Source organism: Melanerpes formicivorus, unplaced genomic scaffold (genome assembly GCF_026170545.1).
Source record: "Melanerpes formicivorus ecotype bairdi unplaced genomic scaffold, bMelFor1.0.p_v2 SCAF_18, whole genome shotgun sequence".
In the NCBI taxonomy this organism is placed as follows: domain Eukaryota; kingdom Metazoa; phylum Chordata; class Aves; order Piciformes; family Picidae; genus Melanerpes; species Melanerpes formicivorus.
The window spans coordinates 7273741-7297883 of NW_027142370.1; the positions used below are offsets into that span (position 1 = coordinate 7273741).

Below are 24143 nucleotides of genomic sequence, written 5' to 3' on the forward strand. Positions count from 1 at the left end.
GGTCCCTTCCAACTTAATTTATCCTTTGATTCTAATTTTGCCATACCTTTGGAAAATGCATTTTAATAGACATGCATAATATGCAAGTAAGTGTAGGCTTTCTCTAAGCAGAATTGCTCTAGCCTTCAGAAACTTGATCAGAATCAGATCCTGCCATTATCAAGTAGTGAAATGTTAATTAAAATTATTTGCAGATAGATGAAAAGGAATTTAATCCACACCAAATTCATGTAGAGAGGAAGATGTCAAAACAGTGCTTAAATTTTCAAAGATCCTTTTACAAAGTGTTCTCCACAAAATGGGGGGAAAAAAAAATCAGCTGTACAGTTGTTCAGCTGTAAATCTGCAAGTAAGAACTTCTGTTCCCCTGAGCTCTCAGGCTTTTTCATCCACCATTTATTGCCTCTTTTTCTTTATAAAGAGTTTGACATTAAACATTAATCAACTGTTTGTACATCTTTGCCACTGAAGTGATCTAATTAACTGATTGTGGTTTATTTGGGGAGAGAGAGATTTGCTGATGTTTCATGTGACTCTGATTACACGTTGCTCTAATTCTGTGGATCCTCTTTTGGAAAAGCTGAGGAAAAATTGTGCTCCTTCAGTGGAAAAATGGGGAGAAGATAAAAATATTCCTTTTCCTCTTACTTGTGGTGAAATAGTTTATTACTAACCTCTGCTCTTACCCCTTTGCATGTGGTATTGCCTGGAAGAGAGAGGAGACAAACAGACTTGACTAGGGTGCAGTAGATGCAGTAGCTGTAAGGAAGTGTCTGGAGAAAACCCAAACATGGCAAGCTGGTGAGACACTTTTCTAGAGCCAGTACCCAATCTTTTCAGTTTAAGGTCTTTCCAAGATGTAGTTTTGAAGACTTTCATAGCCTTTCATGTATTTGTTCCTTCTCTGTGCAAAATATTAGTATCCTTTGGCAAAGAATACTATGCACACCACCTCTCACGAACACACCCTTTGTTGTGCTTTGTGTGATGCCCTTTAGGTCTTGCATTGGAAGAAAACGGAAAATTGATCCCTTTCGTCCCTCTTCAAATTCCTTGTGATCTTGTAGACTTTTCCTTTACCACCTCAGATTTTTCCAGGGGAATGGAAGCCTTCTCAGTGATATTTTGGCACCCTTTTATCAGGAAATCTTACACTTCAATATCTAGTCATTCTTCGGTAGCACTCTGGTGGTTTAGTGAGACAAGACTGAAGTTTAACTTTTCCACCTTTCTGGTTGGCCAAAGAGTTTTTGCCCAAGAAAATCAGTGCACATTCATTGTCACTAAATTGCAGATTTTTAGTGTTTGTAGCCTTTTGCAGAAGATGTGAGTGTCATTTTTCTGTAGTGATTAAACATGGCATTACTAATGCTCAGTATCTTAACTCCCACTATAGTTATATACAGCATTTCAGTATTCTTTAGAGTAAATCCCACATGGTTTGCAACGATTCTATAGGTCCAGATCTTAATCTAGGCTGAATTCAGTTTATGTTCACTGAGCTATTGGTACCTGGAATACTTATCCCATCTGAAAATATTAAATAAGATGAGGAATTGAGCTTATAAAATTACTGCTAAGACTTTTGAGAGCAGAAAATTGCCTTTAAAGATAAAATACTTTCTCTCTTGTTAGAAGATCTGGTACTTTCTTGATAGCTTATGTGCTGTGTGGTCTCCCACTTTGTGATAGCATATGGATGAATTCCATCTGCTCCTTTACAGCTAGGATCAGCTGTTACTAGAAACTGTGGGGGTTTTTTAATTGTTTCATTTTCTGAACTTGGCTTTTCAGCTTGCAGATGTTTCTTAGGCATATTGCTAGGGACTAAAACAGCAATGCTAAACACAGGTACGTTCAGGCATGTGTGTGATCTGATACTCATCATTTTAACCAAAAGGTTAGCAGCAGAAAGCTTTCATTTACTAAAAGTTAAAGGGACCCTTATGACCACAATGGCAAATCATTGTGCCTATTAGTTAATCACCCGTGAGTGAAGGTGTTTGGTTACAGAGGAACCTGCTGCTTTCCAATATCACCACAGTTTTCACTTCAAGAAAAAGGCAGAAGCTTCACAGAAATGGGGTGGGTTTTTTGCTCACATGTTTGACCTGAAATACAGGATACATTTCAACTGAAGAACTGTCATCTAGCAAGGAGTAAACATAAAGGACTGAGGGGATTGGTTCTGGCTCCTCAAGAGAGACAAAGCAGCAAAATAAATATCAATAGAGAAAAATCAATCCAATAAAAATAGTAAGAGAACATTTTCCTTTTCTGCCCAAAGCATTTGTGCTGCTCAGTTTAAGAGTTGTGAGCAAATGCATTGATTCAGAGAGCCTTTTATAAGTAGGTAAAATACTTGCAGCTCCTTGGAAATCTGGGTAGTGATAGATGGGCTTAGATATATGCAAAATGTCTTCCTTCCTTGACTTTGTCCTAGATACCATTTAAGGAAAAAGTAACAACAAGCTGAAAGCAAAAATTGCTGCAGAAATCAACAATAAAGATCCAAAGTTAGGTGCTAGCTAGCTATGAATAAATTCAGAATAGAAATTGGAAGAAAATTCTAGGCACTGGAGGAGCTGAGCTCTGTATCAGCATCTCAGTGGGAACAGTAAAAGGAGAAACCAAACAAACAAACTTCAAGTATTAAATACTTCCTGAAAGAGCTAAGACTTGGATTGGAACCAAATTATATGGTGTGAACCCAGATTCCTTTGTCTCCAAGTCCTGTGTTCCTCCTTTTTCTCTGAGATGTCTGATCCTCTGCATAAGGTCTTTGTCTCCATTTGCCAAAAAGCCCCCCTGACTGTGAAGATGAGCATGTTCTCTGGATTTTCTAGCTGGTTTCTAACTTAATTTACACTGTTAGCTTAAATTTTAAACCAGTGGCTCCATGATGAGAAAAAAGCAGATGTCTGTGGTGAATCCTTACACAGTGGTTTCAGGGCATCTGATTTTACTGTCTTACAGAATCATAGAATCATTCAGGCTGGAAAAGACCTCAATAATGTATAACTACTTAGAAGCAGGTATTCTGGTCCTAAATCCTGTAGGCATTTCTGTGGATCAGTGGCACTTCCCTTCAGAAGAAGACCTGTTACTTCAGTGGAGTTTGTGCAAGGCTGAATTTAGTGTGAACATGATCAAACATGAATCTGTGTGATTTCACCTCGGTTTCTGTTTTTAAAGCTCCTATTCAATATGCATAAGGATCACAAAATCAGATCATTGGTATGTTTCCAGTCACACTCAGCACAGAAAAGGGAAATCAATAAATTCCCCACTCTGATGGGAATGTGAAAAAAAACCTAATTTTATGGTAGTGAGATCTTCATTTTTGACTGCTGCTTTTTGCAGCGATTGCACTTTCAGACACAGCTAAGAAACATTAGCAAACTACTTCAGAAAAATGTTTCACTTACTTCTTATCTTGGTTTTTGAGGGTTTTCTCTTACAGTGAAGTTTTATAATAGTGGTCCTGATCTATGAAGTGAAGTCTTTCCTATCACAGATGAATACAGGCACAATAGAAACATGATAATGGCATATTCAGCATGTGTTAAATTGGCATTATGAAGTAGAAATTGGCATTATGAAGTAGAAATTGACATTATGAAATAGAAATTGACATTATGAAGTAAACAAAAGCAAACTCAGAAGAAACCACTGCTGTGCCCCACGGTGCACCAAAGATATTTCGCCATTTAAAGTTTAAATAGGTCTGTGCTCTTACTCTGAATGCCAACATGCAGCTGTAATGGCAGCAGAGTGGCTGTGATAAAAGGGTCACTTTGAAAGTCATGAGGTTTGTTCAATCTGAAATGCCATCAGGGAAGAGAGAAAAAAATAAAGCTTCTCTTGGATGTGAAAGAGAAACAAAGGTGTGATAGCACAGATATGGAATGGAAGGCAGCATCAGTATTATTGCCTGAAACAGTCATTTACAGAAGCTTTGTGTGATGTTGTTTTAGCCTTTCCACTTAAAGAGTGGGATGTAAGAATTTCTAACGCTCCAGGCCTCCCACAGAAGCATTCTTTTAGTCTACTTTATTTCAGTCCACTTTGAGAAAGATTTTGGAGCATGCCTGAGTGGGGGGGGGAAAAAACCCCACACCTTTCTTTTTTTACTGGAAAAAAGTATATGATGCTAAAACGATCGATATAAATATTGACAGGCAGTTGAATGTAATTGTTGAACTGCATTTTATTCTTCAGTAGCTGTGCAGAACTATAACGGTGAGGCAAAACAGAAGTTTTGCTAAGTACCACGGTAGAAATTTAGCATTGATATTCGGCTTCTAACTCCCCAGACCATGACAACAACAAAGAAACAAACAAATCACAACACACCCCACCGGATTCAAAGTGTTAGCAAAACACCGAAGTGAGATGTATTGGATTTGTGCAGCTGTGCCTGGCTACGGCTCAACTGATGGTTTCTATTGCAATAAAAAAAATGTATAAAAGGTAAAGCTATGAAAAAGAAAATGAAGTACTCAGTCTTTCAGGAAGCTGCTGTATTTAAAAGGAAACCTTATAACTCGTGTAAAGAACGCTGTCTTGAAAGCCCTGAAATTATCAGGGTTCATTGGTTATGGAGCGAGTATTTTTTCCTTCATCAAAAACATTTTCTGGGGAAAATGATTCAGTCAGTAAAAGCTTACAAAATTCTGCTTCAGAGCACTGCCTTATGCAACTAAAAAATCATAGAACAATGCACTAATTATTATTCAAGAGGGGGAGAATTTCGCTGAAGAAGAAATTATCAGGTGTTCAGAGAAGGATGTACTTATGTCTTTCATGTTACATAATTGCATGGAGCAGCTGCTTTAGAAATAGTCATCCAGTGAGTAGATAGAGTACCTAGGACTAGAGAGGGTGTTGTGTGGTTTCCTCATTAACTAATAGGCTTGTTGCTGGATGTCAATCTGAGCGTAAATTACCTGAGAACCAAGAATTAATATTTTAATTAATGATGTTACAACCTCTGACATCTTGAAATGACTGAGGATGGACTCCCGGGTCTGTAAGTTCAGCCGATCTCAGGCACCCTTGCTGTTTGCATCTTAAGACTACATTTTCCCTTCGGTTTGCTCAAATTTCTCTTTCACTACACCCAGCTGTGGAGTGTGTTCCTCAGAGTGATATGGCTCTTAGCAGGCATTTGCATCCCTTGATCTGCATCCAAGTAAGCCCTAGTCTCTGCCCTTCCAGGCATATAGCAATATACAGCAATGACCTGCCTTATAGACTCATTAAGGTTGGAAAAGACTTCTAATCCAACCATCCTCGTTTTGTTTTGCATGCTTCTGGACCTGGTTTGTATTTCACATAATTCACTTACTGCTTTTCAGGCTTCTTGATTCCACAATGCAATTTTTCTTAAGTCATCCCTGTACAGAAATGGATTTTCTCTAAACCCTGGAATGGGTTGTCCAGGGAGGTGGTCGAGGCCCCGTCCCTGGAGATATCACAGTATCACAGTATCGCTTAGGTTGGGAAGGACCCCGAGGATCATCAAATCCAACCTATCAACACAGACCCCATGCCTAGACCATGGCACCAAGTGCCACGTCCAATCTCCCCTTGAACGCCTCCAGGGTCGATGACTCAACCACCTCCCTGGGCAACCCGTTCCAATGCCAAATGATTCGCTCGGTGAAGAACTTCCTCCTCACCTCGAGTCTAAACCTCCCCTGGCGCAGCTTGAGACTGTGTCCCCTTGTTCTGGTGCTGGTTGCCTGGGAGAAGAGGCCAACCCCTTCCTGGCTACAACCACCTTTCAGGTAGTTGTAGAGGGCAATGAGGTCACCCCTGAGCCTCCTCTTCTCCAGGCTAAACAATCCCAGCTCCCTCAGCCTCTCCTCATAGGGCTTGTGTTCAAGGCCTCTCACCAGCCTTGTTGCCCTTCTCTGGACACGTTCAAGTGTTTCTATGTCTTTCTTAAACTGAGGGGCCCAGAACTGGACACAGTACTCAAGGTGCAGCCTATCTCTGTTTGGGAGCTCTCCAGCCACTCTGACCCCAGCCTGTAGCTCTGCATGGGATTGCCATAGCCAAAGTGCAGCACTCAGCACTTGGACTTGTTGAATGCCATCCCATTGGACTCTGCCCATCTGACCAGTCGGTCGAGGTCCCTCTGCAGAGCCTTTCTACCCTCTAACTGACTAATATCTGCCCCCAACTTTGTGTCATCTGCAAACTTGCTGATGACTGACTCTACCCCTTCATCCAGATCATCGATGAATATGTTGAAGAGGACAGTGTTTAAGCCCAGGCTGGATGAGGCTCTGGCCAGCCTGATCTAGTGTGGGGTGTCCCTGCCCATGGCAGGGGGGTTGGAACTAGATGATCCTTGTGGTCCCTTCCAACCCTGACTGATACTATGATACTATGATACTATGAATATGCCAGGAGAAAGTCTGGAGGTCTGTCTGTGGCACCTCTTCCCTTCCTCTGCAAAACATTTCAAAGAGCTCAGAGGAGCTGCTAATGCATTTATTATTTTTTTTAAGCAGACTTTGCAAAATACTATTTTTACCATCACTAAATTAATTGATGATTTTTTCAAATTAGGTTGAAGAGCTTTTGTGGTTAAGTGTGGCTAATAATAAATTATGGCAATGATTAATATGTATCTAGAAATTACATTTGAATTTCAAGGAACCTTTTCCCAAGACAGTGCCCATGCATTTTCATTTCCATAACATTTGTGCATTCTGCTATGTTTCTGTCCTTTTGTAATTTTTTTGGGGGTGGTTTTGCTTGGTTTGGGTTTTTTTGCCCCTGGCTTTTTTCCTCTCTTGTACTATGTATATTTTCTCCAGCGGTTCTCAAACAACACTTTTCATTATACTGACAAGAACAGCAACACCTCTTAGATTGTCCTACAGCAAAGGCATGACAGAATAAATGATCATAAGTAAATCACCTCACATATTTTCTGTTTCCAGTCCTTCAGTTCCTCTCTCCAAGAGGCAAGTGCCCTGGCAAACCGCTGCCTTGCATAGCATTTGAGACCCAAGCAGATAGAATTATTGTTTTGCCTGTCATGTCTTAGGATATAAATCTAAACCCCAAGAGTATGATAGAACAGGCTCTGGAAGCCACCAAGGATTGACAGACCAAATGTTGCTTGAATTTGGTTAACTTATGCATGTTCAGCTGCTTATTCTTATTCCAAGTGCTATCAGGAGAGGTCACTTGTCGTGGTCACAGAATTCAGATACAATATTTGGCTTGTAGAAAAGCAGTAAGATGCTTTTTGGGTGGTCTAAACTCTCCATATCTCAGTTTCTTATGTATAAAGTAGAAGTAAATAGATTTATTTAATGTGCAGTGGCAGTCCTTGGGACAGAGAGCTCAGTTGAATCCTTTGCTGCTATTCTAGACACATTCTCACGTTAGCTGATGATGGAGAGTGATGCCTACTAACATACATAGCTATTTGCTGCATCACATTGTCTTTCTTTTATTCATATATTCATGGTCTCTGCATCTGAAAGATCTGGAATGAGAAATACCTGATTCCATGTGTCATCTGCATGTCCTGTTACATGTTTGCAAGTTTCCTACTGCTCATAGAACAGCTTCTGATGTATAAGCGTAGTGCCACCAAGCACAAGGGTCTACATGACAATGCATGGCTGTAAAGCACTTAGAGATGTGTTCATAGCTCAGGTGTAAGGGTAGTGAAGAAGAGAAGCACATCAATCACAAAAAGACATGCCAGGAGAACATCTGGTGGATAGATCAGTCTTTGGTGGTGTCTTTATCTTAATATATATGTATACATTTTGGAACTCAGGGTTGTTACAGAGGTTTTTCAAAGGAGGTATGCTCATAGAGAAGCAGATCGTTTGCAGGTTTTTTATTGCTGAAATAAAGTAGGTAATAATTACTTTAAAACAAAGTTTCATCTCCTTGGAGCCATCTTTCTAACTGGCAAGGTCTACAATTGTCTTGGAGTATTTCTGAATTTTCAGACTGTCAAGCATTTTAGCAGAAACAATCACTCTTCTTTTTAATAAATGGCTCATCACATGGTGCTCTGGAAGCTGCTGTGTGGATTCACTGCTCTGTTACCTGCTGGTCATCACTGCAAGGATGTAAACCAGGAGATGAGGTGGTGTGAAAGAGAGAAGTGCCACTTCTCTAAAGCATGACTTTGACAAATCAGACCTCACTGGCTCAGAAGTCCCTGTGTGCACCTGAGCAGAGGTCTGCAGAGCAGTGCTAGTCACAGAGGTGTGCAATGCAGGGCATGTTCTTCTCTGTAAGAGAAACAGCTTTTGGCAGAGGAAGCTTCCTAAATAACTGATTTTTTGGCCCCTGTTTCAGGTGGGATTCCATTTGTCCTCACTGGGGAGTTTTTCCAGCAGTCACAGAGGCCAGCTGCATTCATGATAGCTGGGACAGTCAACTGGCTCTCCAACTTCGCTGTCGGACTGCTCTTCCCCTTCATTCAGGTACTCAACATCCTTGGTGACTTGATATGATATGATACAGTTGGTAGAGTGTGGCAGAGGATGTTTGAATGAATTGTCAGGAAACAATAAGTGTCTTTCTATTTGAAGTGGATTAAATTACCACCATGTTTGTGATCCACTTCAGTTGTGCTGTCTGCATGGCTGCATGTTTGAAGGTCTCTGAGAAAATCTTCCTGCGATGGAAAAAATACTGCAACTGTGAACAACCCTATGTGGCAAACTCTCCACAGGAGTACTTTAGTAATGCAGTCTGATGGCTGTGTCTGGAGCTCCTGGTGACTGATGGTTGTTGCCATTGCCTTTGTATTCAGCCTTTAAGCTACCCATCAAATTGTAACATCTCTTCATCCCCTAACTTTCACTTATTTTTCTATTGCAGTCAACCTTATTCTCAAAATCCAGCTTGTGAGTCACCTGTTCCTTTACAGGAAGGCCACAGCCTCGTCTTAGCTCATTTTAAGTCTAAAAGAGGAAAAAAACACCTTTAAAATGCCTTCACAGAATGAATGCATATGTATTTAAGTACTAGCCTGATAGCTTGAGAAACATCAGATCCTTTTTTTGATCGTTGGTGTGCTCCTACAAAATTATCCCAAACATTTGGGAGACAAATACATTAACTTTAGACTCACTAAAAATAAAAATAAAGATAAAAATCAGCAGGTAGTTAATTCTCCAAATGTCACCAACTAACTACTTTGAATGCCTAGGTTTTTCTCCCCTCAACCATCTGCAGACACATACAACAGAAGAAAACGTTGGCTTGAGTCATACATTCAAATGTATGGATGAGCTTGAAATGCTAACATACAGATCAACTTTTGACAAAGAAAATAGGAATGATCTATGTAAATGTGGCTACTCTTCCACCCCTCTTCACTGCCTGTTTGAGAAATCCGTTTGTGTGAAGGATCAGAGTGGAAGTTAAAATGACAACCAATACTGTACTGAGTTCCCAGGTACATGTGATTTTGTGTAATTACCAGGGGGTGTCTGATAGTAGGTGTCAAAAAAAAAACACCTGCCTTTTTGGGAATCCTTTTTTAGTGCAAAATAGAGTAATTGCAGAAGTGTCACTGCATGGGATCTTGGTACACACAGAGAAATGATAAAAGACCTGGATGCAGGCATTTCTGAAGGCATTTCAAACAGTGAGCTTGGCCCTGTGAAATGTCAAAGATGTCACGCTAAGTGACCTCAACCCTGTCTCTTTCCCACTGCCATCACTTGAGAATGAAGTTATGAGGCTTTCCTGAACAAGGACATATTAAAAGACAGTTCTGACAAGCCAATAGACCAGAGATGTATGAAACAGTTCATAAAGACATGGTGACCCCTCCTTTCAAAGCATTTCAGCGCCCCTACAGCTGCTAGAACTGGGTTGTTATGCTCTGTTATTTGGGTGCCAGATCTCTACATTGTCATTCCAGCAAAATATCCATTTGGAATACTTGAGTAAGCCCTTCAGCCCTCTGCCCTCTCCTCGAGCTTGCATATCTCATGTTTTGCATGGCACTTGCATGTCAGAAGATCACAGAAGTCCATAAGCAACCTTCCACTTTACACCCTGTGAGAAGGGGCAATGAGCTTGTCTTCAGAACAGCGCCAGAGGGTGTCACAGTGTTTGCTGAATTAACTCTGTAATAGTAAAGAAGCTCACCATAACAAACCTGAGTGTGGCAGGAGAATTTTGGCGGTCTCTCCTTTGTGCTCTGTGTGCTTCAGGTTGGACTTGATGATCTTTGAGGTATTTTCCAACCTTATTGATTCTATGATTCTTCTTTCCCAGCAAGGAGCATTTTTAATCTAGGCTGTCACTTGCAGGGCTTTTAAAATGAGACAAATTCTAGCAGTGGTTCTGTGGCTTCTGTTTTGCCCAAGATAATAGAGCATGTGGCTTAATTTTGCTGATTGTTATTCCAACACATAGAGCCTGTCAGATAGCAGATCTTAACTTTCTTTCCTGGAAAGTGACTCCATGCTATGGAAGTGTGAATGTTTGTATAGTAGACATGAGAATAACTAATCTTTAAGGTCAGAGTCAGTTGAGAGCATCTTCATCACTGTCAAGAGGGAAGGGTGTTAGTCTGGAAAATATGCAAAGGAGTTTTTTTCCTGTAGAGAGCTACTTGATTACTAAGCATGGCTACACTGGGAATAGTATTTGTGCCTGCAGTTCCCTTTTTATTTTGACACTACACAGCACAACGCTTTATCTGTCCTGCTTATCCACATCCTAAATCAGTCTAGAGTTTCATGTGCACCTCTTCTCAGAAGAGGGTCTTGAAATGTGAGAAATTTAGATTTGCAGCCCTGCTCATCTGGAAACAGCATGCTTCACTTTCACTGGAGCACTTGGACTCACACAGCTTCACAGGCAGTAGTGTTTACTGGTCCAGCACTATGTCCTTAGGAACCTTACTAATGTGAGTGAGGGCAAAGCTGCCAGATGCTGATATCGTGCCTTAACCTGCACTAGTGAGCACAGAATGCTCACTGGTACCTGAGACTACATATTCAAAAAGTCAGGTGATGTCAGTGGTGGTGGGATACTCCTTTTAGTGGCGGGATACTCCTTCTAGTTGTGGTTACACAGAGAGAACAAAGCACTTTAAACACTGTGGTATTTGTTTTTTAAAACAGGATGCTGTTTTATTGCTGCCTTCACTGTGTGCAGCAGCCTGCCTGTTTGGTCAGAGCTCAATAGTCATAGCAGGCAGAGGCTCCAGCTGGAGGTGTCCCAGGCCCAGGTGGCTTTTGCTGCCTGTCACATATGGACAGAGCATTGCATTTCAGGTTTCTGCCACCTTCATGATGTATAACAAAATCTTCTTATCAAATTCTGTTGGAATTAATAGATTCTTTTATTGATTGTCACAGTGAATAGGAAATTTACATTTAATGAGGTCCAGCACCAGGTCCTAGGCAGTAACTGAGCAGTGAAAAGAGTTAGGTCAGAGAAGAGCTCTAGCAGGGATATGCTTTGATACCCAGCTTAGTTTAGAAAGTTTCCAGGTATGCCAGACCCGCTTGTAGTTCTTTCTCCAGGTCCAGGCCTGTCTCTGTTCACTGATTTCACCAGCAAGAAAGGTGGTGCAGCAGAGAGAATGCAAGTTGTATTTTCTGATAACTGCATCAAGAAGGGTATTGGGAAACCATGAAAAATCATGAGAACAGTGGAACTGTTTAATGATGTGTGGGGAAATTGCAGTTTGTCCCTTACTGGAGGTCTATAAAAGACAGGCAGACAGATCTTTGTCAAGAACTGAGACTGCCTTATCAATGGGAATGGACTCTCCAGCACCTGTGCTTCTGGATTTCTACAGATTTGTAGGTATTTTCAAGTCTTCAGAGCAGAAAGTGTCTCTCACTAAGTGCACACACAGTGTGAGGCTCCCCTAAGGCTCCTTGAAGCTTTTTGGTTTGGTTTTTGGTGTTGGATTTTCTTTGTTCCTGTGAGACATCAGTGTCACTGCAAGAAGGGCTGATGCAGGCTGTGGTGGCAGGAGAATCAAAATGCTGAAAGAAAGTAGAAGACAACTGCAATCACTCTTCTCCTTAGAAAGGGTGATGGCACAGGAAAGCTGTGATACTTTGGGCTTGAGAAATGCGGGAAAATTAAGAGTAAGAAATTACAAAAATTGCAATAAGATTGAAGTGAAAGCAAGCAAACCTAAAAGTACTCCATCTGAGGAAGAAAAGGCTAACTGTGAGCTGAGGAGAGAGAAAAGGTCACTTCTGTTTCTCAGCTCGAAAAGATCAGAGTGTGTTAAACTTCTCTGACACATCAGGGAAAGCCTTGTGAATTTCAGAACAACTTGGGCAGGAGTCAAGCTTCCACAGAGTTTTGAGGAATCTCTAACCTGAAGGTTGTATTAGTCATCCTTCTGTAAGCTTATTATTGTTTCATCTATTCCTTCTTTCATGGATAATGAGAGGAAACAGATCATTTTCCCTTTGGCAAGTAGTGACTCATTACAAAACACCACTCCAAATGTGACAGGAGGAACCTATCTGTTCTTCTCTGGTTTAAGTCACAAACTGTCAAATATCCTGTGTTACTTCTGTGTCAGTATTTTCTAGTTGCTCTACAGTGTGTCTCAGATGTACAGGACTCAGTTACCACCGAAGGTCTCCTGTGTGTTAGTTTCCCCATTTCAGAAACTGATGATTTCTGCCTGTGAACACTCCTGAGTTATTATACTTGTTGCTGGAGGCTCTCCTGCACTTCTGCTCTTGTTTCTTCCTTATTTTCACACATGAGATTTTCCTTCTCATGCATCAATATTCACTTACCCAGCAAGATGGGTTTTGGTGTTCCTTATTTCCTTACTGTTTTTCTGTTCTGCAGTTCAACACCAAAGGTGTGCACAGAATCCTATACACAGATTCTCTCATCCTAACTATTTTAAGCTTTTGAAAATACATCTGAGGTTTCAAGCAACTGCAGTGCACTTGTATTAAGGGAAAGGGTTAAAGTTCCCTCAAGGTGAGAAAATGAAATGCAGGCTACCAGAAGGTTAGATATGAGGAAAAATGCTCTCAAATAAAAGCCACCAGCTTAAAGTATAAAATACAAGGATCTGCTAACTTTTTAATGAGGAAATAGAGAACATGTGAGACTTGGGGTGAAATTGTAGTTCATGTCTCAAAATGTCTCTATTTTTCTCTATTTTTTACTCAGGAAATGTGTTTCTTACATTATATTTTAATGCTCTGTCCTTCATTGTCCTGCACCTTCAACAGAACCTTAAATTGTGTTTGAAAGCAGAGGAGAAAGGGTAAAGGACACAAATTCTTCCATCCATTAGTTTCTGTGGGCAATATTAATTTGTAGCAAAGTAAGATCAAATGTCTGCATGAATAGCTGCTTTACTGCTGAACATTTTAGCAAGGTATCTAAGCATTATCATTTGACCTCAGCACTTCAAAATCCAGTTTGACCCCATCTCATGGCTCTAATCTTCGTGGCAACTTCCAAATGGAAGAGCCCATTGCCAGTGCCACTGGGCTGTGACACTGAATTTAGAATCACTTGCTGGCATTTGCTGGGAAGAGCCAAAAGTTCTGTTTAAATAATAATTTGTTAAGCTTGCTAAATCTGATTCAGAATCTGTTCATTTCTTTGTTTGTTTTGCTACATCTGCCCTAGAATATCTGTTCTCCTGTTTTCAGTATCACAGTGCTACATCTGCCCTAGAATATCTACTCTCCTGTTTTCAGTATCACAGTCCTGCTTGGAACTTCACCTTGTCTGCTACTCAATGGGTTAAGTCAGTAAGCAGCCATTGTTAAATTGCACTGATGATGTTCTACCCAATTACATTTATATTTTTCCACACTGCAGCCTTCACAGCATGTAAGCCAAGAGTGGGAAGAGTGTTCTCAGCTGGCAGACTATAGAAGTGGCCAATTGTTTTGTTTTGGATTTGGGGTTTCGGTTTTCTCTGTTAATCAAAGCATTTCAATGTCAAGGTTTTTATTTGTTTCCATTTGCTTTTTGGCCTTAAAAAAATGAGCCCTTTGGTTCATTCACCCTGGGCATTTCCAGTCTGTTCATAATGGTAAAGATTCATTATTCTTTACAATGTTATTTAAAGAGAGGTGGAGGAAATGCCTGTACATTCTGCCTAATGTGTGTGGCACAAGCTGAGAATATGTTTATTAATCTCTTTGTGTAAGAAAAGGTGGCTGGGACTGCACCTAGTTATTCACACACCTCACTCACACAGCTGCATCTCATCCTCAAAGGCAGGTTTAATTCATAGTATCACAGTATCGCCAAGGTTGGAAGAGACCTCGAGGATCATCGAGTCCAACCTGTCACCACAGACCTCATGACTAGACCACAGCACCAAGTGCCATGTCCAGTCTCCTCTTGAACACCTCGAGGGATGGTGACTCTAGTATCGTAGTATCAGTCAGGGTTGGAAGGGGCCACAAGGATCATCTAGTTCCAACCCCCCTGCCATGGGCAGGGACACCCCACACTAGATCAGGCTGGCCAGAGCCTCATCCAGCCTCATCTTAAACACCTCCAGGGATGGGGCCCCAACCACCTTCCTGGACAACCCATTCCAGGGCTTCACCACTCTCACGGTGAAGAACCTCCTCCTCACGTCTAGATTGCCTGCCATGCCTGGGGCCAGATTTAGGGGAATTGCTGGAGCCCTTCAACTTTGATTCTTTTTGGTGGTAATTTCATGCGTGACCTACGTGAATAATTTCCTGGTTGTCTTTTTTGCCTTTTCTTTTCTTTTCTTTTTTATTTTTACACATGCAGAGCCTTGGTAGCTGCAGAAAAGATAAAGATGAGTAATTCAAAATTCAACTGTCAAGACTTTTCCAGAAATGCTGTGTTTTAAATAGGCTCCTTAGAAAGCTGGTATAGAAAATAGGAGGTTCAAAAGTTTATGCTTGACTGTTAAATATTCTGTAGAGCAATAGACTTCAGCAGCCTTGAAAAACCCAATGTACATCCTGCTTTAGCCTGCTGATTAACCAGGAACAGGCTGCAGGTATCCAAGGTGCTTTCCTTGGGAGATTGCATAAGTGTGTCTGGTATTTTCTTGCCCTCCCTTGGGCGCCAAGGAGGGCAGGGCATCTTCAGTAATCCACAGAAAGGACCTTCACCAGTGTATCTGATCTTGACTCTGAGCAAATATCTATAAGCCTATCAAGAGACAGAGTTATTATTATTTAGGAAACCACCTGGAACTTCAGGCACCTTTGAACCTTGGATGTTTAAGCAGGAAGGAGTGCTAAAGAAGTGATAGGGGGAAACTATTAAGCACAGAAAACTGTGGTGCTTTTTTCCATCTTCCTTCTAACCTTTTGGTTTCTAACCTTGTGCATAAAATCCTGGCTTCAAGTATTGCTAAAACGATGTGTTCCTAGCTCTGGGGAGCCTGCTTGGTGTTGGAGGAGGAGAAGAACCTTGGTGAATTGGCAAGCTTGTTCTGAACCTGAAGGTTCTGAATCTGAAGAGGTGCCAGGGTGGAGGTGGTAGGGTGTGTGGATGGTGCTGGCATTATGGAGATTACAGATGTCAGAGTAAATGAGTGAAAAAGGCTTCACAGGCATAATACAAATATTATATAGTATAAACAAGAAAAAGCATAGTAATTTCATGGAACAAAGTTACATCCATTTTCTGTCAGATCCGTCTATCAGTACTTTTTCTCTAGGAGGGATCATTCAATAACTCAGCATTTATCCTTTTCCCAGGACATTATCCTATCTTCTGGATCCCCTGGTGGGCACATCAGACATGCTGTGGGCAATTCCTTCATTTTTCCACTCCTCAGATCTTTTCTCCAGCACCAGGCAGTTCAGAATACATTAGAAACAGATAAAAATGATCCATCTAGTCTGAGCTGCATCCCACCTATGTCCCACTAAGGGTTTCTATGGAGTTAGGATTTGGGATTTTCCTTCTGCTTTATCCTGTACTTCTGTTCTGGATCCCCTATCAATGTGTGGTGCAGATGGAAGGGTTTGTGTTTATAATGAGCAATTTAATTCACATGTGATGTTTTTCTCTGCTAAATGCAGGTTTGTGCATACAGGTTGAACTCTGAATGAGTTACAAAAGGCTTGTGAGTGTTTGTCTTTCCTCTGTGTGTGAAATAATAACCAGCTTTAAAGAAATATTATGACTGAAGATTAGCTGGTGAGAAAAGGGCATTTTGTGATCACTGTGCTGTGTTTCTCTCCAGGGATTAGGACTCCATTGTGCTATTCCTGCTGAGTACAATGTGTTGGCCTCTTCCCACAATTCTAGTTGTAGGATTTATAGCAAAAGTTTTAGCTTATTCCCTGTATAACTTCGGTTGGAGATCTTGGGAACTATTTCTAAAGGGATCTGCAGAAATTAAGGAGAGTGTGCTCATTATCAGAAGACATAAATATTATGTAAAATAATTGCAAGTAAAATATTCACTCCTGAGAGTGTTCAGTTCAATTGGAAAAGGTCCAAGGAGACAGGAATCAAAGAAGATGATAAACACTAATTCAGATCACAGACAGCAAAGAAATAAACAGAGATAAGAAAGGGGGGGGCAAAGTTGTGGCTGGCCAACCAGGAAATGCAAGTAACTCATGGCAGCTGATTTCCAGGCAAGCAACTCGTGGCAGCTGATTTCCAGGCTTATTGGTGCTAGGCATGAATGGTTTGCTTTCACCACAGAGAAGATTTACTTCAATGAAGATTTTTTAAAGGAAGAAACCAAACCACAAACCACGATTCCAGACAGAACAACAATTTCAAATGCAGAAGATCCAGATGCAACATTTGAATTTGTAGCATGACAGGATGATTTATGGAGTGTTTTTTTTCCCCCCTGTATCTACTAAATCCATTTGCTTCTGCCTCTGTATAAGCTTGAAAGTCATATCTGCTCCATGCTGGAATATTTCCCCTGCCTTATCACCCCGTGCTCACTGGCTTGTGACGGTCAGGTTGCTCAGGAATTCATGCTTCTAGGGTATAACTAAAAAAAGCATTGATGATCCCAAGAGTCCATAATCAACATCAGAGGATGCACTTTCCAGCTTTTCCTATTACAGACAGGAGCTGAAGGGCTGAACTGGGTAATGAACTGTCCATGGAAAACATTGTGCAACTCCTACTAGTTGGTTGGAGGTTTTATAACGTTAGATTCACTTCTGTCTGACTGTACTCTTTTTTTATATAGTGAAGTAAAAACTTCATTTCCAGTTAATTTTTACCCTAGTTTCTATCATGAAAAAAGGGTGCATTTTATGGATTTTTTTTTCCTGCCATAAGCTCCCATAGAAGTTATGTAAATGCCTGCCAGCTGGGCTTTTTGTCCTTGTTTATGTTGCCAATCTCAAAGCTTCTAAGCACTGTGATGCAGATGCCCCTGGCTCTCATAGGTGTCCCATGTGCTGTGTGCAGCAAAAGCATGCCTTACATGCTGCCTTACATAGGAACTGGAGGCAGTGCTGCAGAACAACCCAGTGACACATCTGCCTGCTCTCCAGCAGCACTGCGCAGCACAGGGCTCAGCAGAGCTGTGTGCACATAGCAGGGGTGCCGCTGCCACCTGCTCTCCTCTCACCCGTGGCGCCTGAGCCCAGGCTGGTGCCTCCCAGCAGCACGCAGATGGCAGGTCTGCACACCCCTGCCAGGATCCTGCTTCTCCATCCATGGGCCACAGGCAGTGTTGGAGAAACTAAAGATTCATGCATTTTTATGAACCTCTAAACACTGACTTGCAATGAATGCCAGCACTTACTGTACTTGGTTAAAAATTGCTCCCCATCACCCATTTTTTCTTTCAGACCATTCTTGATGTTGCTTTTCTTCAGAATTTTGTCCCTTTTCTGAGACATCTCCCTTGTTTTCTGTTCACAGAGTGGTTTACAGACCTATTGCTTCCTCGTGTTTGCTGCCATTTGCTTTACTGGAGCTACCTACCTGTTTTTTGTCCTGCCTGAAACAAAAAATAAGACATTCCATGAGATCAGCCAGGCATTTGCCAAGAGGAATAAAGTGTCTTTAGAAATGCAAGAAATGAACCACTACCCAGGGGAGAGGAAATCCAGCGAAGAACAAGAATCAAACTTCACATCTTCGGTGGACAATGGGGAAACCAAGAAAGGGATTGTGTAAGCCCAGGATGCTCTTCCAGGGGATGGGGAGAAACCTGCTCTTTCCATTCAGTATGTTTGTAGCAGAGCATGACTTGTGTTTTTTATGTGATAGCATGAAATGCTTCCCCCTTGAATGTTTTAAGTGAGAACTGTTGAACTTGTTAGAAACTAGAGTGATGGTTAAGGAAATGAGAGGCAGGAGAAGGAGCAGCTGATTAAATAAATAAGAGCCAGTTTTTTTGGCACCTGGGAAATAGGTGCTGTGATGAGTGGGTTAGAAGTATAGATTCAGGGAAGTAAAGTGGTGGTGGGGAGCCAGGCTTGATAGCAGCAGCTGGCTGAGTACCCCTGTGTGCTCAGGAGGAGGTGGGTGTGCAGTCACCGAAGAGGAGGAGAAAGCAGGAAAATGGAAGAGATTCAGCAGAGGTCTGCCAAGAATCCATGCAAGTGAACCTGAAATGGTACCAGCTCACACCTCTCCATGTTTCCAATCCACCACTGAAGTTACATGTGAGAATTGAGGACTTGAAAGAAGACTCCTGGCACTCTCCTGACCTCCTGTTGCTTTCGCAGCTATTTTGACTTTCAGTTGCCTTGTCTGTACAGCTCCCACCTTCCCACCAATGGGAAGCTCTGGGTCCTGATGGCTTGCTTTGTCCCTCTTGCAATTCCTGTTTGACTATTACAGAGATGCCTGTCGTTTCTGGGTTTGCCAGCACTGCATTTCTGTGTATGTGTGTGTATATATATATATATGGGGGGGGTTTAATTTTAGTTTTGAATATTAGCTGTAGAAGCTTCTGTATGAAATGAAAACTAAACTTCATGGTGAAGTGAGAAAAAAACTCTGGTGGTGTGTGTAAGGTGTAGCACTAAAAAAAATAATATATATCTATAAATTAATCAAACACCAAGTGTTCAATGGGTTAGGGGTTTTGATTGCTTGATTTTTTTAGCTCTTCTTTTAAAACAAATCCTGGGAGCCCAAATTTCCCTGAGATCCAGTAAACACAATTTCTTAACACTCAGATCTCCCCAAAGGGATTTGGGTGTCTGGTTGTTTTATTTTTTTAATTCAAGCACTACTTCTGTTTTGGGCATTAGATTCTGAAGCTCCAGGCCTAGATCACCTTGCAAGTTTCTAAGCTATGTAATGCTTTGTAAGGCTGTCTGCAGAGCCTGCTCCATTTCAGGATAGATTCAGCAGGCCGGCAGTGCCGAGGTGATCCATTCTCTTCCACCTGGGGTGGGTTTTATGAGCATCTTTCCACTCTGTGATTTTGATACTGTGTTTTCCTTGATCCTTCTAGGCACCTGGATGCTGAGGGGGGTAATAAGCACTTTTACAAGGAGTAGTTAGCTCTTTTATATGAAAAGTCAGAAAGTCTTAGAGCTGCTCCCAGTTAGGAGCAAGGCACAAGCAGCAAGTGCAGCATGTAGGTAGAGCCAGCTGCTTCCACAGGTTATATTTACTAATCCAGCAGTTCCTACATTTGGAGCATTTGGGGGGGGGGGGGGGGGGGGGGAGATTGTATATATATTAATGTATATATACACATATATTAATATATATTCCAAATATAGGAATACATGAATATTTATATATTCCCATGTATGCACAATGGAGAATTGTTTTCCAGTAGTTGGGTGTTTCTCAGCTTTCCCCAGGTGGTAACCTGTTTCTTGATGCTGTTTGGGTTTTTTTTTTCCTACACTCTAAATGACAGTGTAAATTAAAATCAGAGATCCTAATGTTCAGCTGTTACTACTGTGATTTATTTGTATGTGCCACACTTGCTGCAGACATTGTAAGCTGACCTAATAGGGCAATTTCACTACTAATAGTAGTTAAGAGGAGAAAAAAATTGATCTGAGCCTTCATACCACAATTTATTATTTTACTGGGACAGAGGTGCAGCAGCAAGTAAGGAAATTAAAGTACATATGAGCCAGAGACTTCAGAAGGAACAATAGTATTTATGATATTGGTGCTACTGTTAAGGAACAGAGTGAACCAGGATTATACCAATGGATAATCATTGAAACTAATCAAAAAGCTGAAAGAAAAGTGAACAAAAATGTTTTCTGATAAGCATTTGTAAAGTTATATGTGTAACAAATAAAAATGTCATCTTTCAGGAGCTTTAGTTGCCTGTTCCCTGTGTTACAGAGGCTTGCTGAGTGAATGACTATGTTAAACAAAATGCCACCTCTCCAGAATATTTCAGGAGGAAGTTCTTCCTCTTTATTAGAATTAGAATAAACCTTTATTAGAATAAACCAAACCAGGTTGGAAGAGACCTTCAAGATCATCATGTCCAACCCATCAACCAATCCAACCCACCCAAACAGCTAACCCATGGCATCAAGCACCCCATCAAGTCTCCTCCTGAACACCTTCAATGACGGCGACTCCACCACCTCCCCGGGCAGCCCATTCCAATGGGCAATCACTCTTTCTGTATAGAACTTCTTCCTAACATCCAACCTGAACCTCCCCTGGCACAGCCTGAGACTGTGTCCTCTTGTTCTGGTACTGGCTGCCTGGGAGAAGAGACCATCATCCGCCTGCCTACAACCTCCCTTCAGGTAGTTGTAGAGAGTGATAAGGTCACCCCTGAGTCTCCTCTTCTCCAGGCTGAGCAACCCCAGCTCCCTCAGTCTTTCCTCATAGGGTTTGTGTTCCAAACCCCTCACCAACTTTGTTGCTCTTCTACCTGCAGGTTGAGCCTGGCCAATTCAGGCCTTTTCATTCAGACTTAAGAGTCACCTTTGCATTTGAGGCTATTAACGTGGTAGGATGTCAGCTGATTTAAGTCACGGTGGCAAGACTGGAAACCATCATGATTAGTGCTATTAGAATCAGGGGAATTCAGCACTTAGTGCTGGCCATTAATGTACATTAGAGGCCTTAGTTGTTGATAACATTGCCATTGGATAACTTCAATAACACATGGTGCTGACCTGGCACAGTAGTTGTGTTGGACTTCTGCTTACATTTGCATTTGGAGCCCAGCTCTGAATGTGTAGGTAAAGAGATGACTCCACAGAATTTCCTAGCACAGCTCATGGGCTTGTATGGCATTAATGGCAAGCAGTTGTGTTTTCCACTTCTACCACCTCATTTTCCTATCTCTTGCCCTGAATGAGGTAGGTATGATCCAGATAAGCACTTTCTGGGTGGCTCCAAAAAGAGCTGCTACTGACCATGGACACTATGGGGCAGATGCACAACTTACCAAGGGTTTAGTGCAGCCTGTGGTACAGGTTAAAAGTAATTCCAGTTTCCAAACCATAGAATTGTTATAGTTGGAAGGCACCTCAAGGATCATCCAGTTCCAACCCCCCTGCCATGGGCAGGGACCCTCACACTAGATCAGGTTGCTCAGACCCACATCCAGCCTGGCCTTAAAAACCTCCAGGGATGAGGCTTCTACCACCTCCCTGGGCAACTTATTCCAGTGTCTCACTACCCTCATGGTGAAGAATTTCTTCTTAACATCCAATCTGAATCTACCCATTTTTTTTTTTTTTTTGCCATCCCCCCTGGTCCTATTACCTGACAACCTAAAAAGTCCCTCACCAGCTCTCTTGAGGGCCCCATTCAGATGCTGGCAGGCCACAACAAAGTCTCCTCAGAGCCTTCTCTAATGAGGCTGGTGAGAGGTCTCGAGCACAAGCCCTATGAGGAGCAGCTGAGGGACCTGGGGTTGTTTAGCCTGGAGAAGAGGAAGCTCAGGGGAGAACCTCAAGGGAGGTTGTAGACAGGTGGGGGATGGTCTCTTCTCCCAGGCAACCAGCACCAGAACAAGAGGACACAGTCTCAAGCTGTGCTAGGGCAAGTTTAGGCTTGTGGTGAGGAGAAAGTTCTTCACAGAAAGGGTGATGTGTCATAGGAATGGGCTGCCCAGGGAGGTGGTGGAGTCACCATCTCTGGAGGTGTTCAAGAGGGCATTGGACGTGGCACTTGGTGCCATGGTTTAGTAGTCATGAGGTGTTAGGTAATGGGTTGGACTTGATCTCTGAGGTCTCTTCCAACCTTGTTGATTCTATGATTCACTGGACTGCATAGCCCTAAATCCCTCAGTCTGTCCTCATAGGAGAGGTGTTCCAGCCTTCTGATCACAGTTGTGGCACTTCTCTGGCCACGCTCCACCACGTCCAGATCTTTCTTTTAGTAGAGGCCCAGAACTGGATGCAGTACTCCAGGTGGGATCTCACCAGAGTGGAGTAGAGGGGGAAGTCTCCACCCACCCCAGGTGTGGCCACTTTGCCCTTCCCACCCACTCCCCTTTTTAATCACCCCCAGGAAAGGCAGAAGCCCTAAGCTGAGCCCATCTGGGCTGGTGGATCCTCCTCTCATCACTGGTGAGTCCCATGGTGCACACTGGGTGATGGTGGTGGTGACAACAAAGGCCGGGGGGCCTGGTGGCCCCCCGGTTAGGTAGGAACAGTGTTGATGTCTTCTCCAATATAGAATCACAGAATTGTTATAGTTGGAAGGGACCTCAAGGATCATCTAGTTCCAACTGTCCTGCTTGTAGCTCAGCAAAGATCCATTTAACTGATGGAGCTGGGCACCTCCACGCAGTTCAGGTCGATGCGGTGTGTGGGTTGAAGGTGCAGGAGAAGCTAATGTCTGGTTGCAGGTCTAGGCAAGGAATGAGGTGGGTGGCGTAATATCCCTTACAGAGCACAGGTAATATGGACATATCACCATCATGTTAGGGTGGCTTTGGCTGGTTTGTGATCCTCAAGTCCTCTTCCCCTTGGTTGAGGGCAGCACAGTGCTTCTCCAGGCTCCTGGTTGGGGCTCTTGGGGCCAAGAGACACAAGCGGGCTCCTAGCATGCTCCTGGACCATGTGTAGCTCCAAGTGTATCTTTTCCTGTAGCTTAATTCTTTTTTTTTTTACAGACCTCATGCTCCTGGTTTTAATCATAGAATGATAGAATTGTTAGGGTTGGAAGGGACCTCAAGGATCAAAGTTCCAAACCCCCTGCCATGGGCAGGGACTCTTCACACTAGATCCCCCACCTCCCTGGGCAACCTGTTCTAGTGTCTCACCAACCTCATAGTGAAGAACTTCTTCTTAATATCCAATCTGAATCTACTCATTTCTAGTTTTTTTTTCCATTCCCCTTAGTCCTACTACTGCCTGACACCCTAAAAAGTCCCTCTCCAGCTTGCTTGTAGCCTCCTTCAGATACTGGAAGGCCACAAGACGGTCTCCTCAGAGCCCCAACTCCCTCAGTCTGTCCTCATAGGAGAGGTGTTCCAGCCCTCTAATCATCCCATGGCCCTTCTCTGGACATGTTCCAGCACCTCCAGATCCTTCCTGTAATGGAGGCTCCAGAACTGGATGCAGTACTCCAGGTGTGGTCTCACCAGAGCAGAGTAGAGGGGGAGAATCGCCTCCCTTGACCTGCTGGCTGTGCTTCTCTTGATGCAGCCCAGGATGTGTTCAGCTTTCTGGGCTGCAAGTGCACAGTGCTGGCTCATGTTGAGCTTCTCATAATATGAAAATGTGCATGTGTGTGGGTGCTTTGCTCACTGGTCAGGGAGCATGGCTGCTTTGGGTTGGGAAAGCTTCTGAGGAAACTTCAGATGTGCCAGTACTGCATTAACTTTCTTGGTTTTGACCCCAACAAGAGATTTGCGTTACATGATGGGTTTTTTTCCTCTGTTGTTATGTTGCTGTAGCTTCTCCAGCAATGAGAGAACAAAATGGAAAATGTCAGCAATTTAGCATTTGCTTTTTTTCTTGTTGAATGTACCAAATTGTGTCCAGCCCCCATGTTTGTCAATGAGTGTTGTGTGGTGCCACATGGGGTGAGGTAGTGCGAGATGATGTTTGTACAAGTACCAGACATGGGCTATGTGTGTGTGATCAATTCTGTCTCTACACAGTGACTGAAAAATAAACCTTTGGAACTAAACTGAAATGATGTAGATTTTGTTCTGGGTGAATCTGATTATCTGCAAGCTGTAAGAGTTTCATTGTACAGTTCCCTGGGTCTTTGTATGTTCC

At 42.4% G+C, this 24143-nt stretch overlaps 1 protein-coding gene across 3 annotated transcripts in view; it reads left to right on the forward strand.

The window, feature by feature from the left end:
• The window catches only part of SLC2A9 (solute carrier family 2 member 9), an 81795-nt gene extending 62188 nt beyond the window's left edge, over window positions 1-19607 (forward strand). For all 3 annotated transcript variants that reach the window (XM_068149481.1, XM_068149480.1, XM_068149482.1), the window contains 2 exons: window positions 8347-8474; window positions 17875-19607. In XM_068149481.1, the coding sequence (XP_068005582.1) occupies window positions 8347-8474; window positions 17875-18132 (386 nt within the window). In that variant the 3' untranslated portion in view covers window positions 18133-19607. The remainder of the gene's footprint in view (window positions 1-8346; window positions 8475-17874) is intronic.
• Window positions 19608-24143: the final 4536 nt, after the last annotated feature.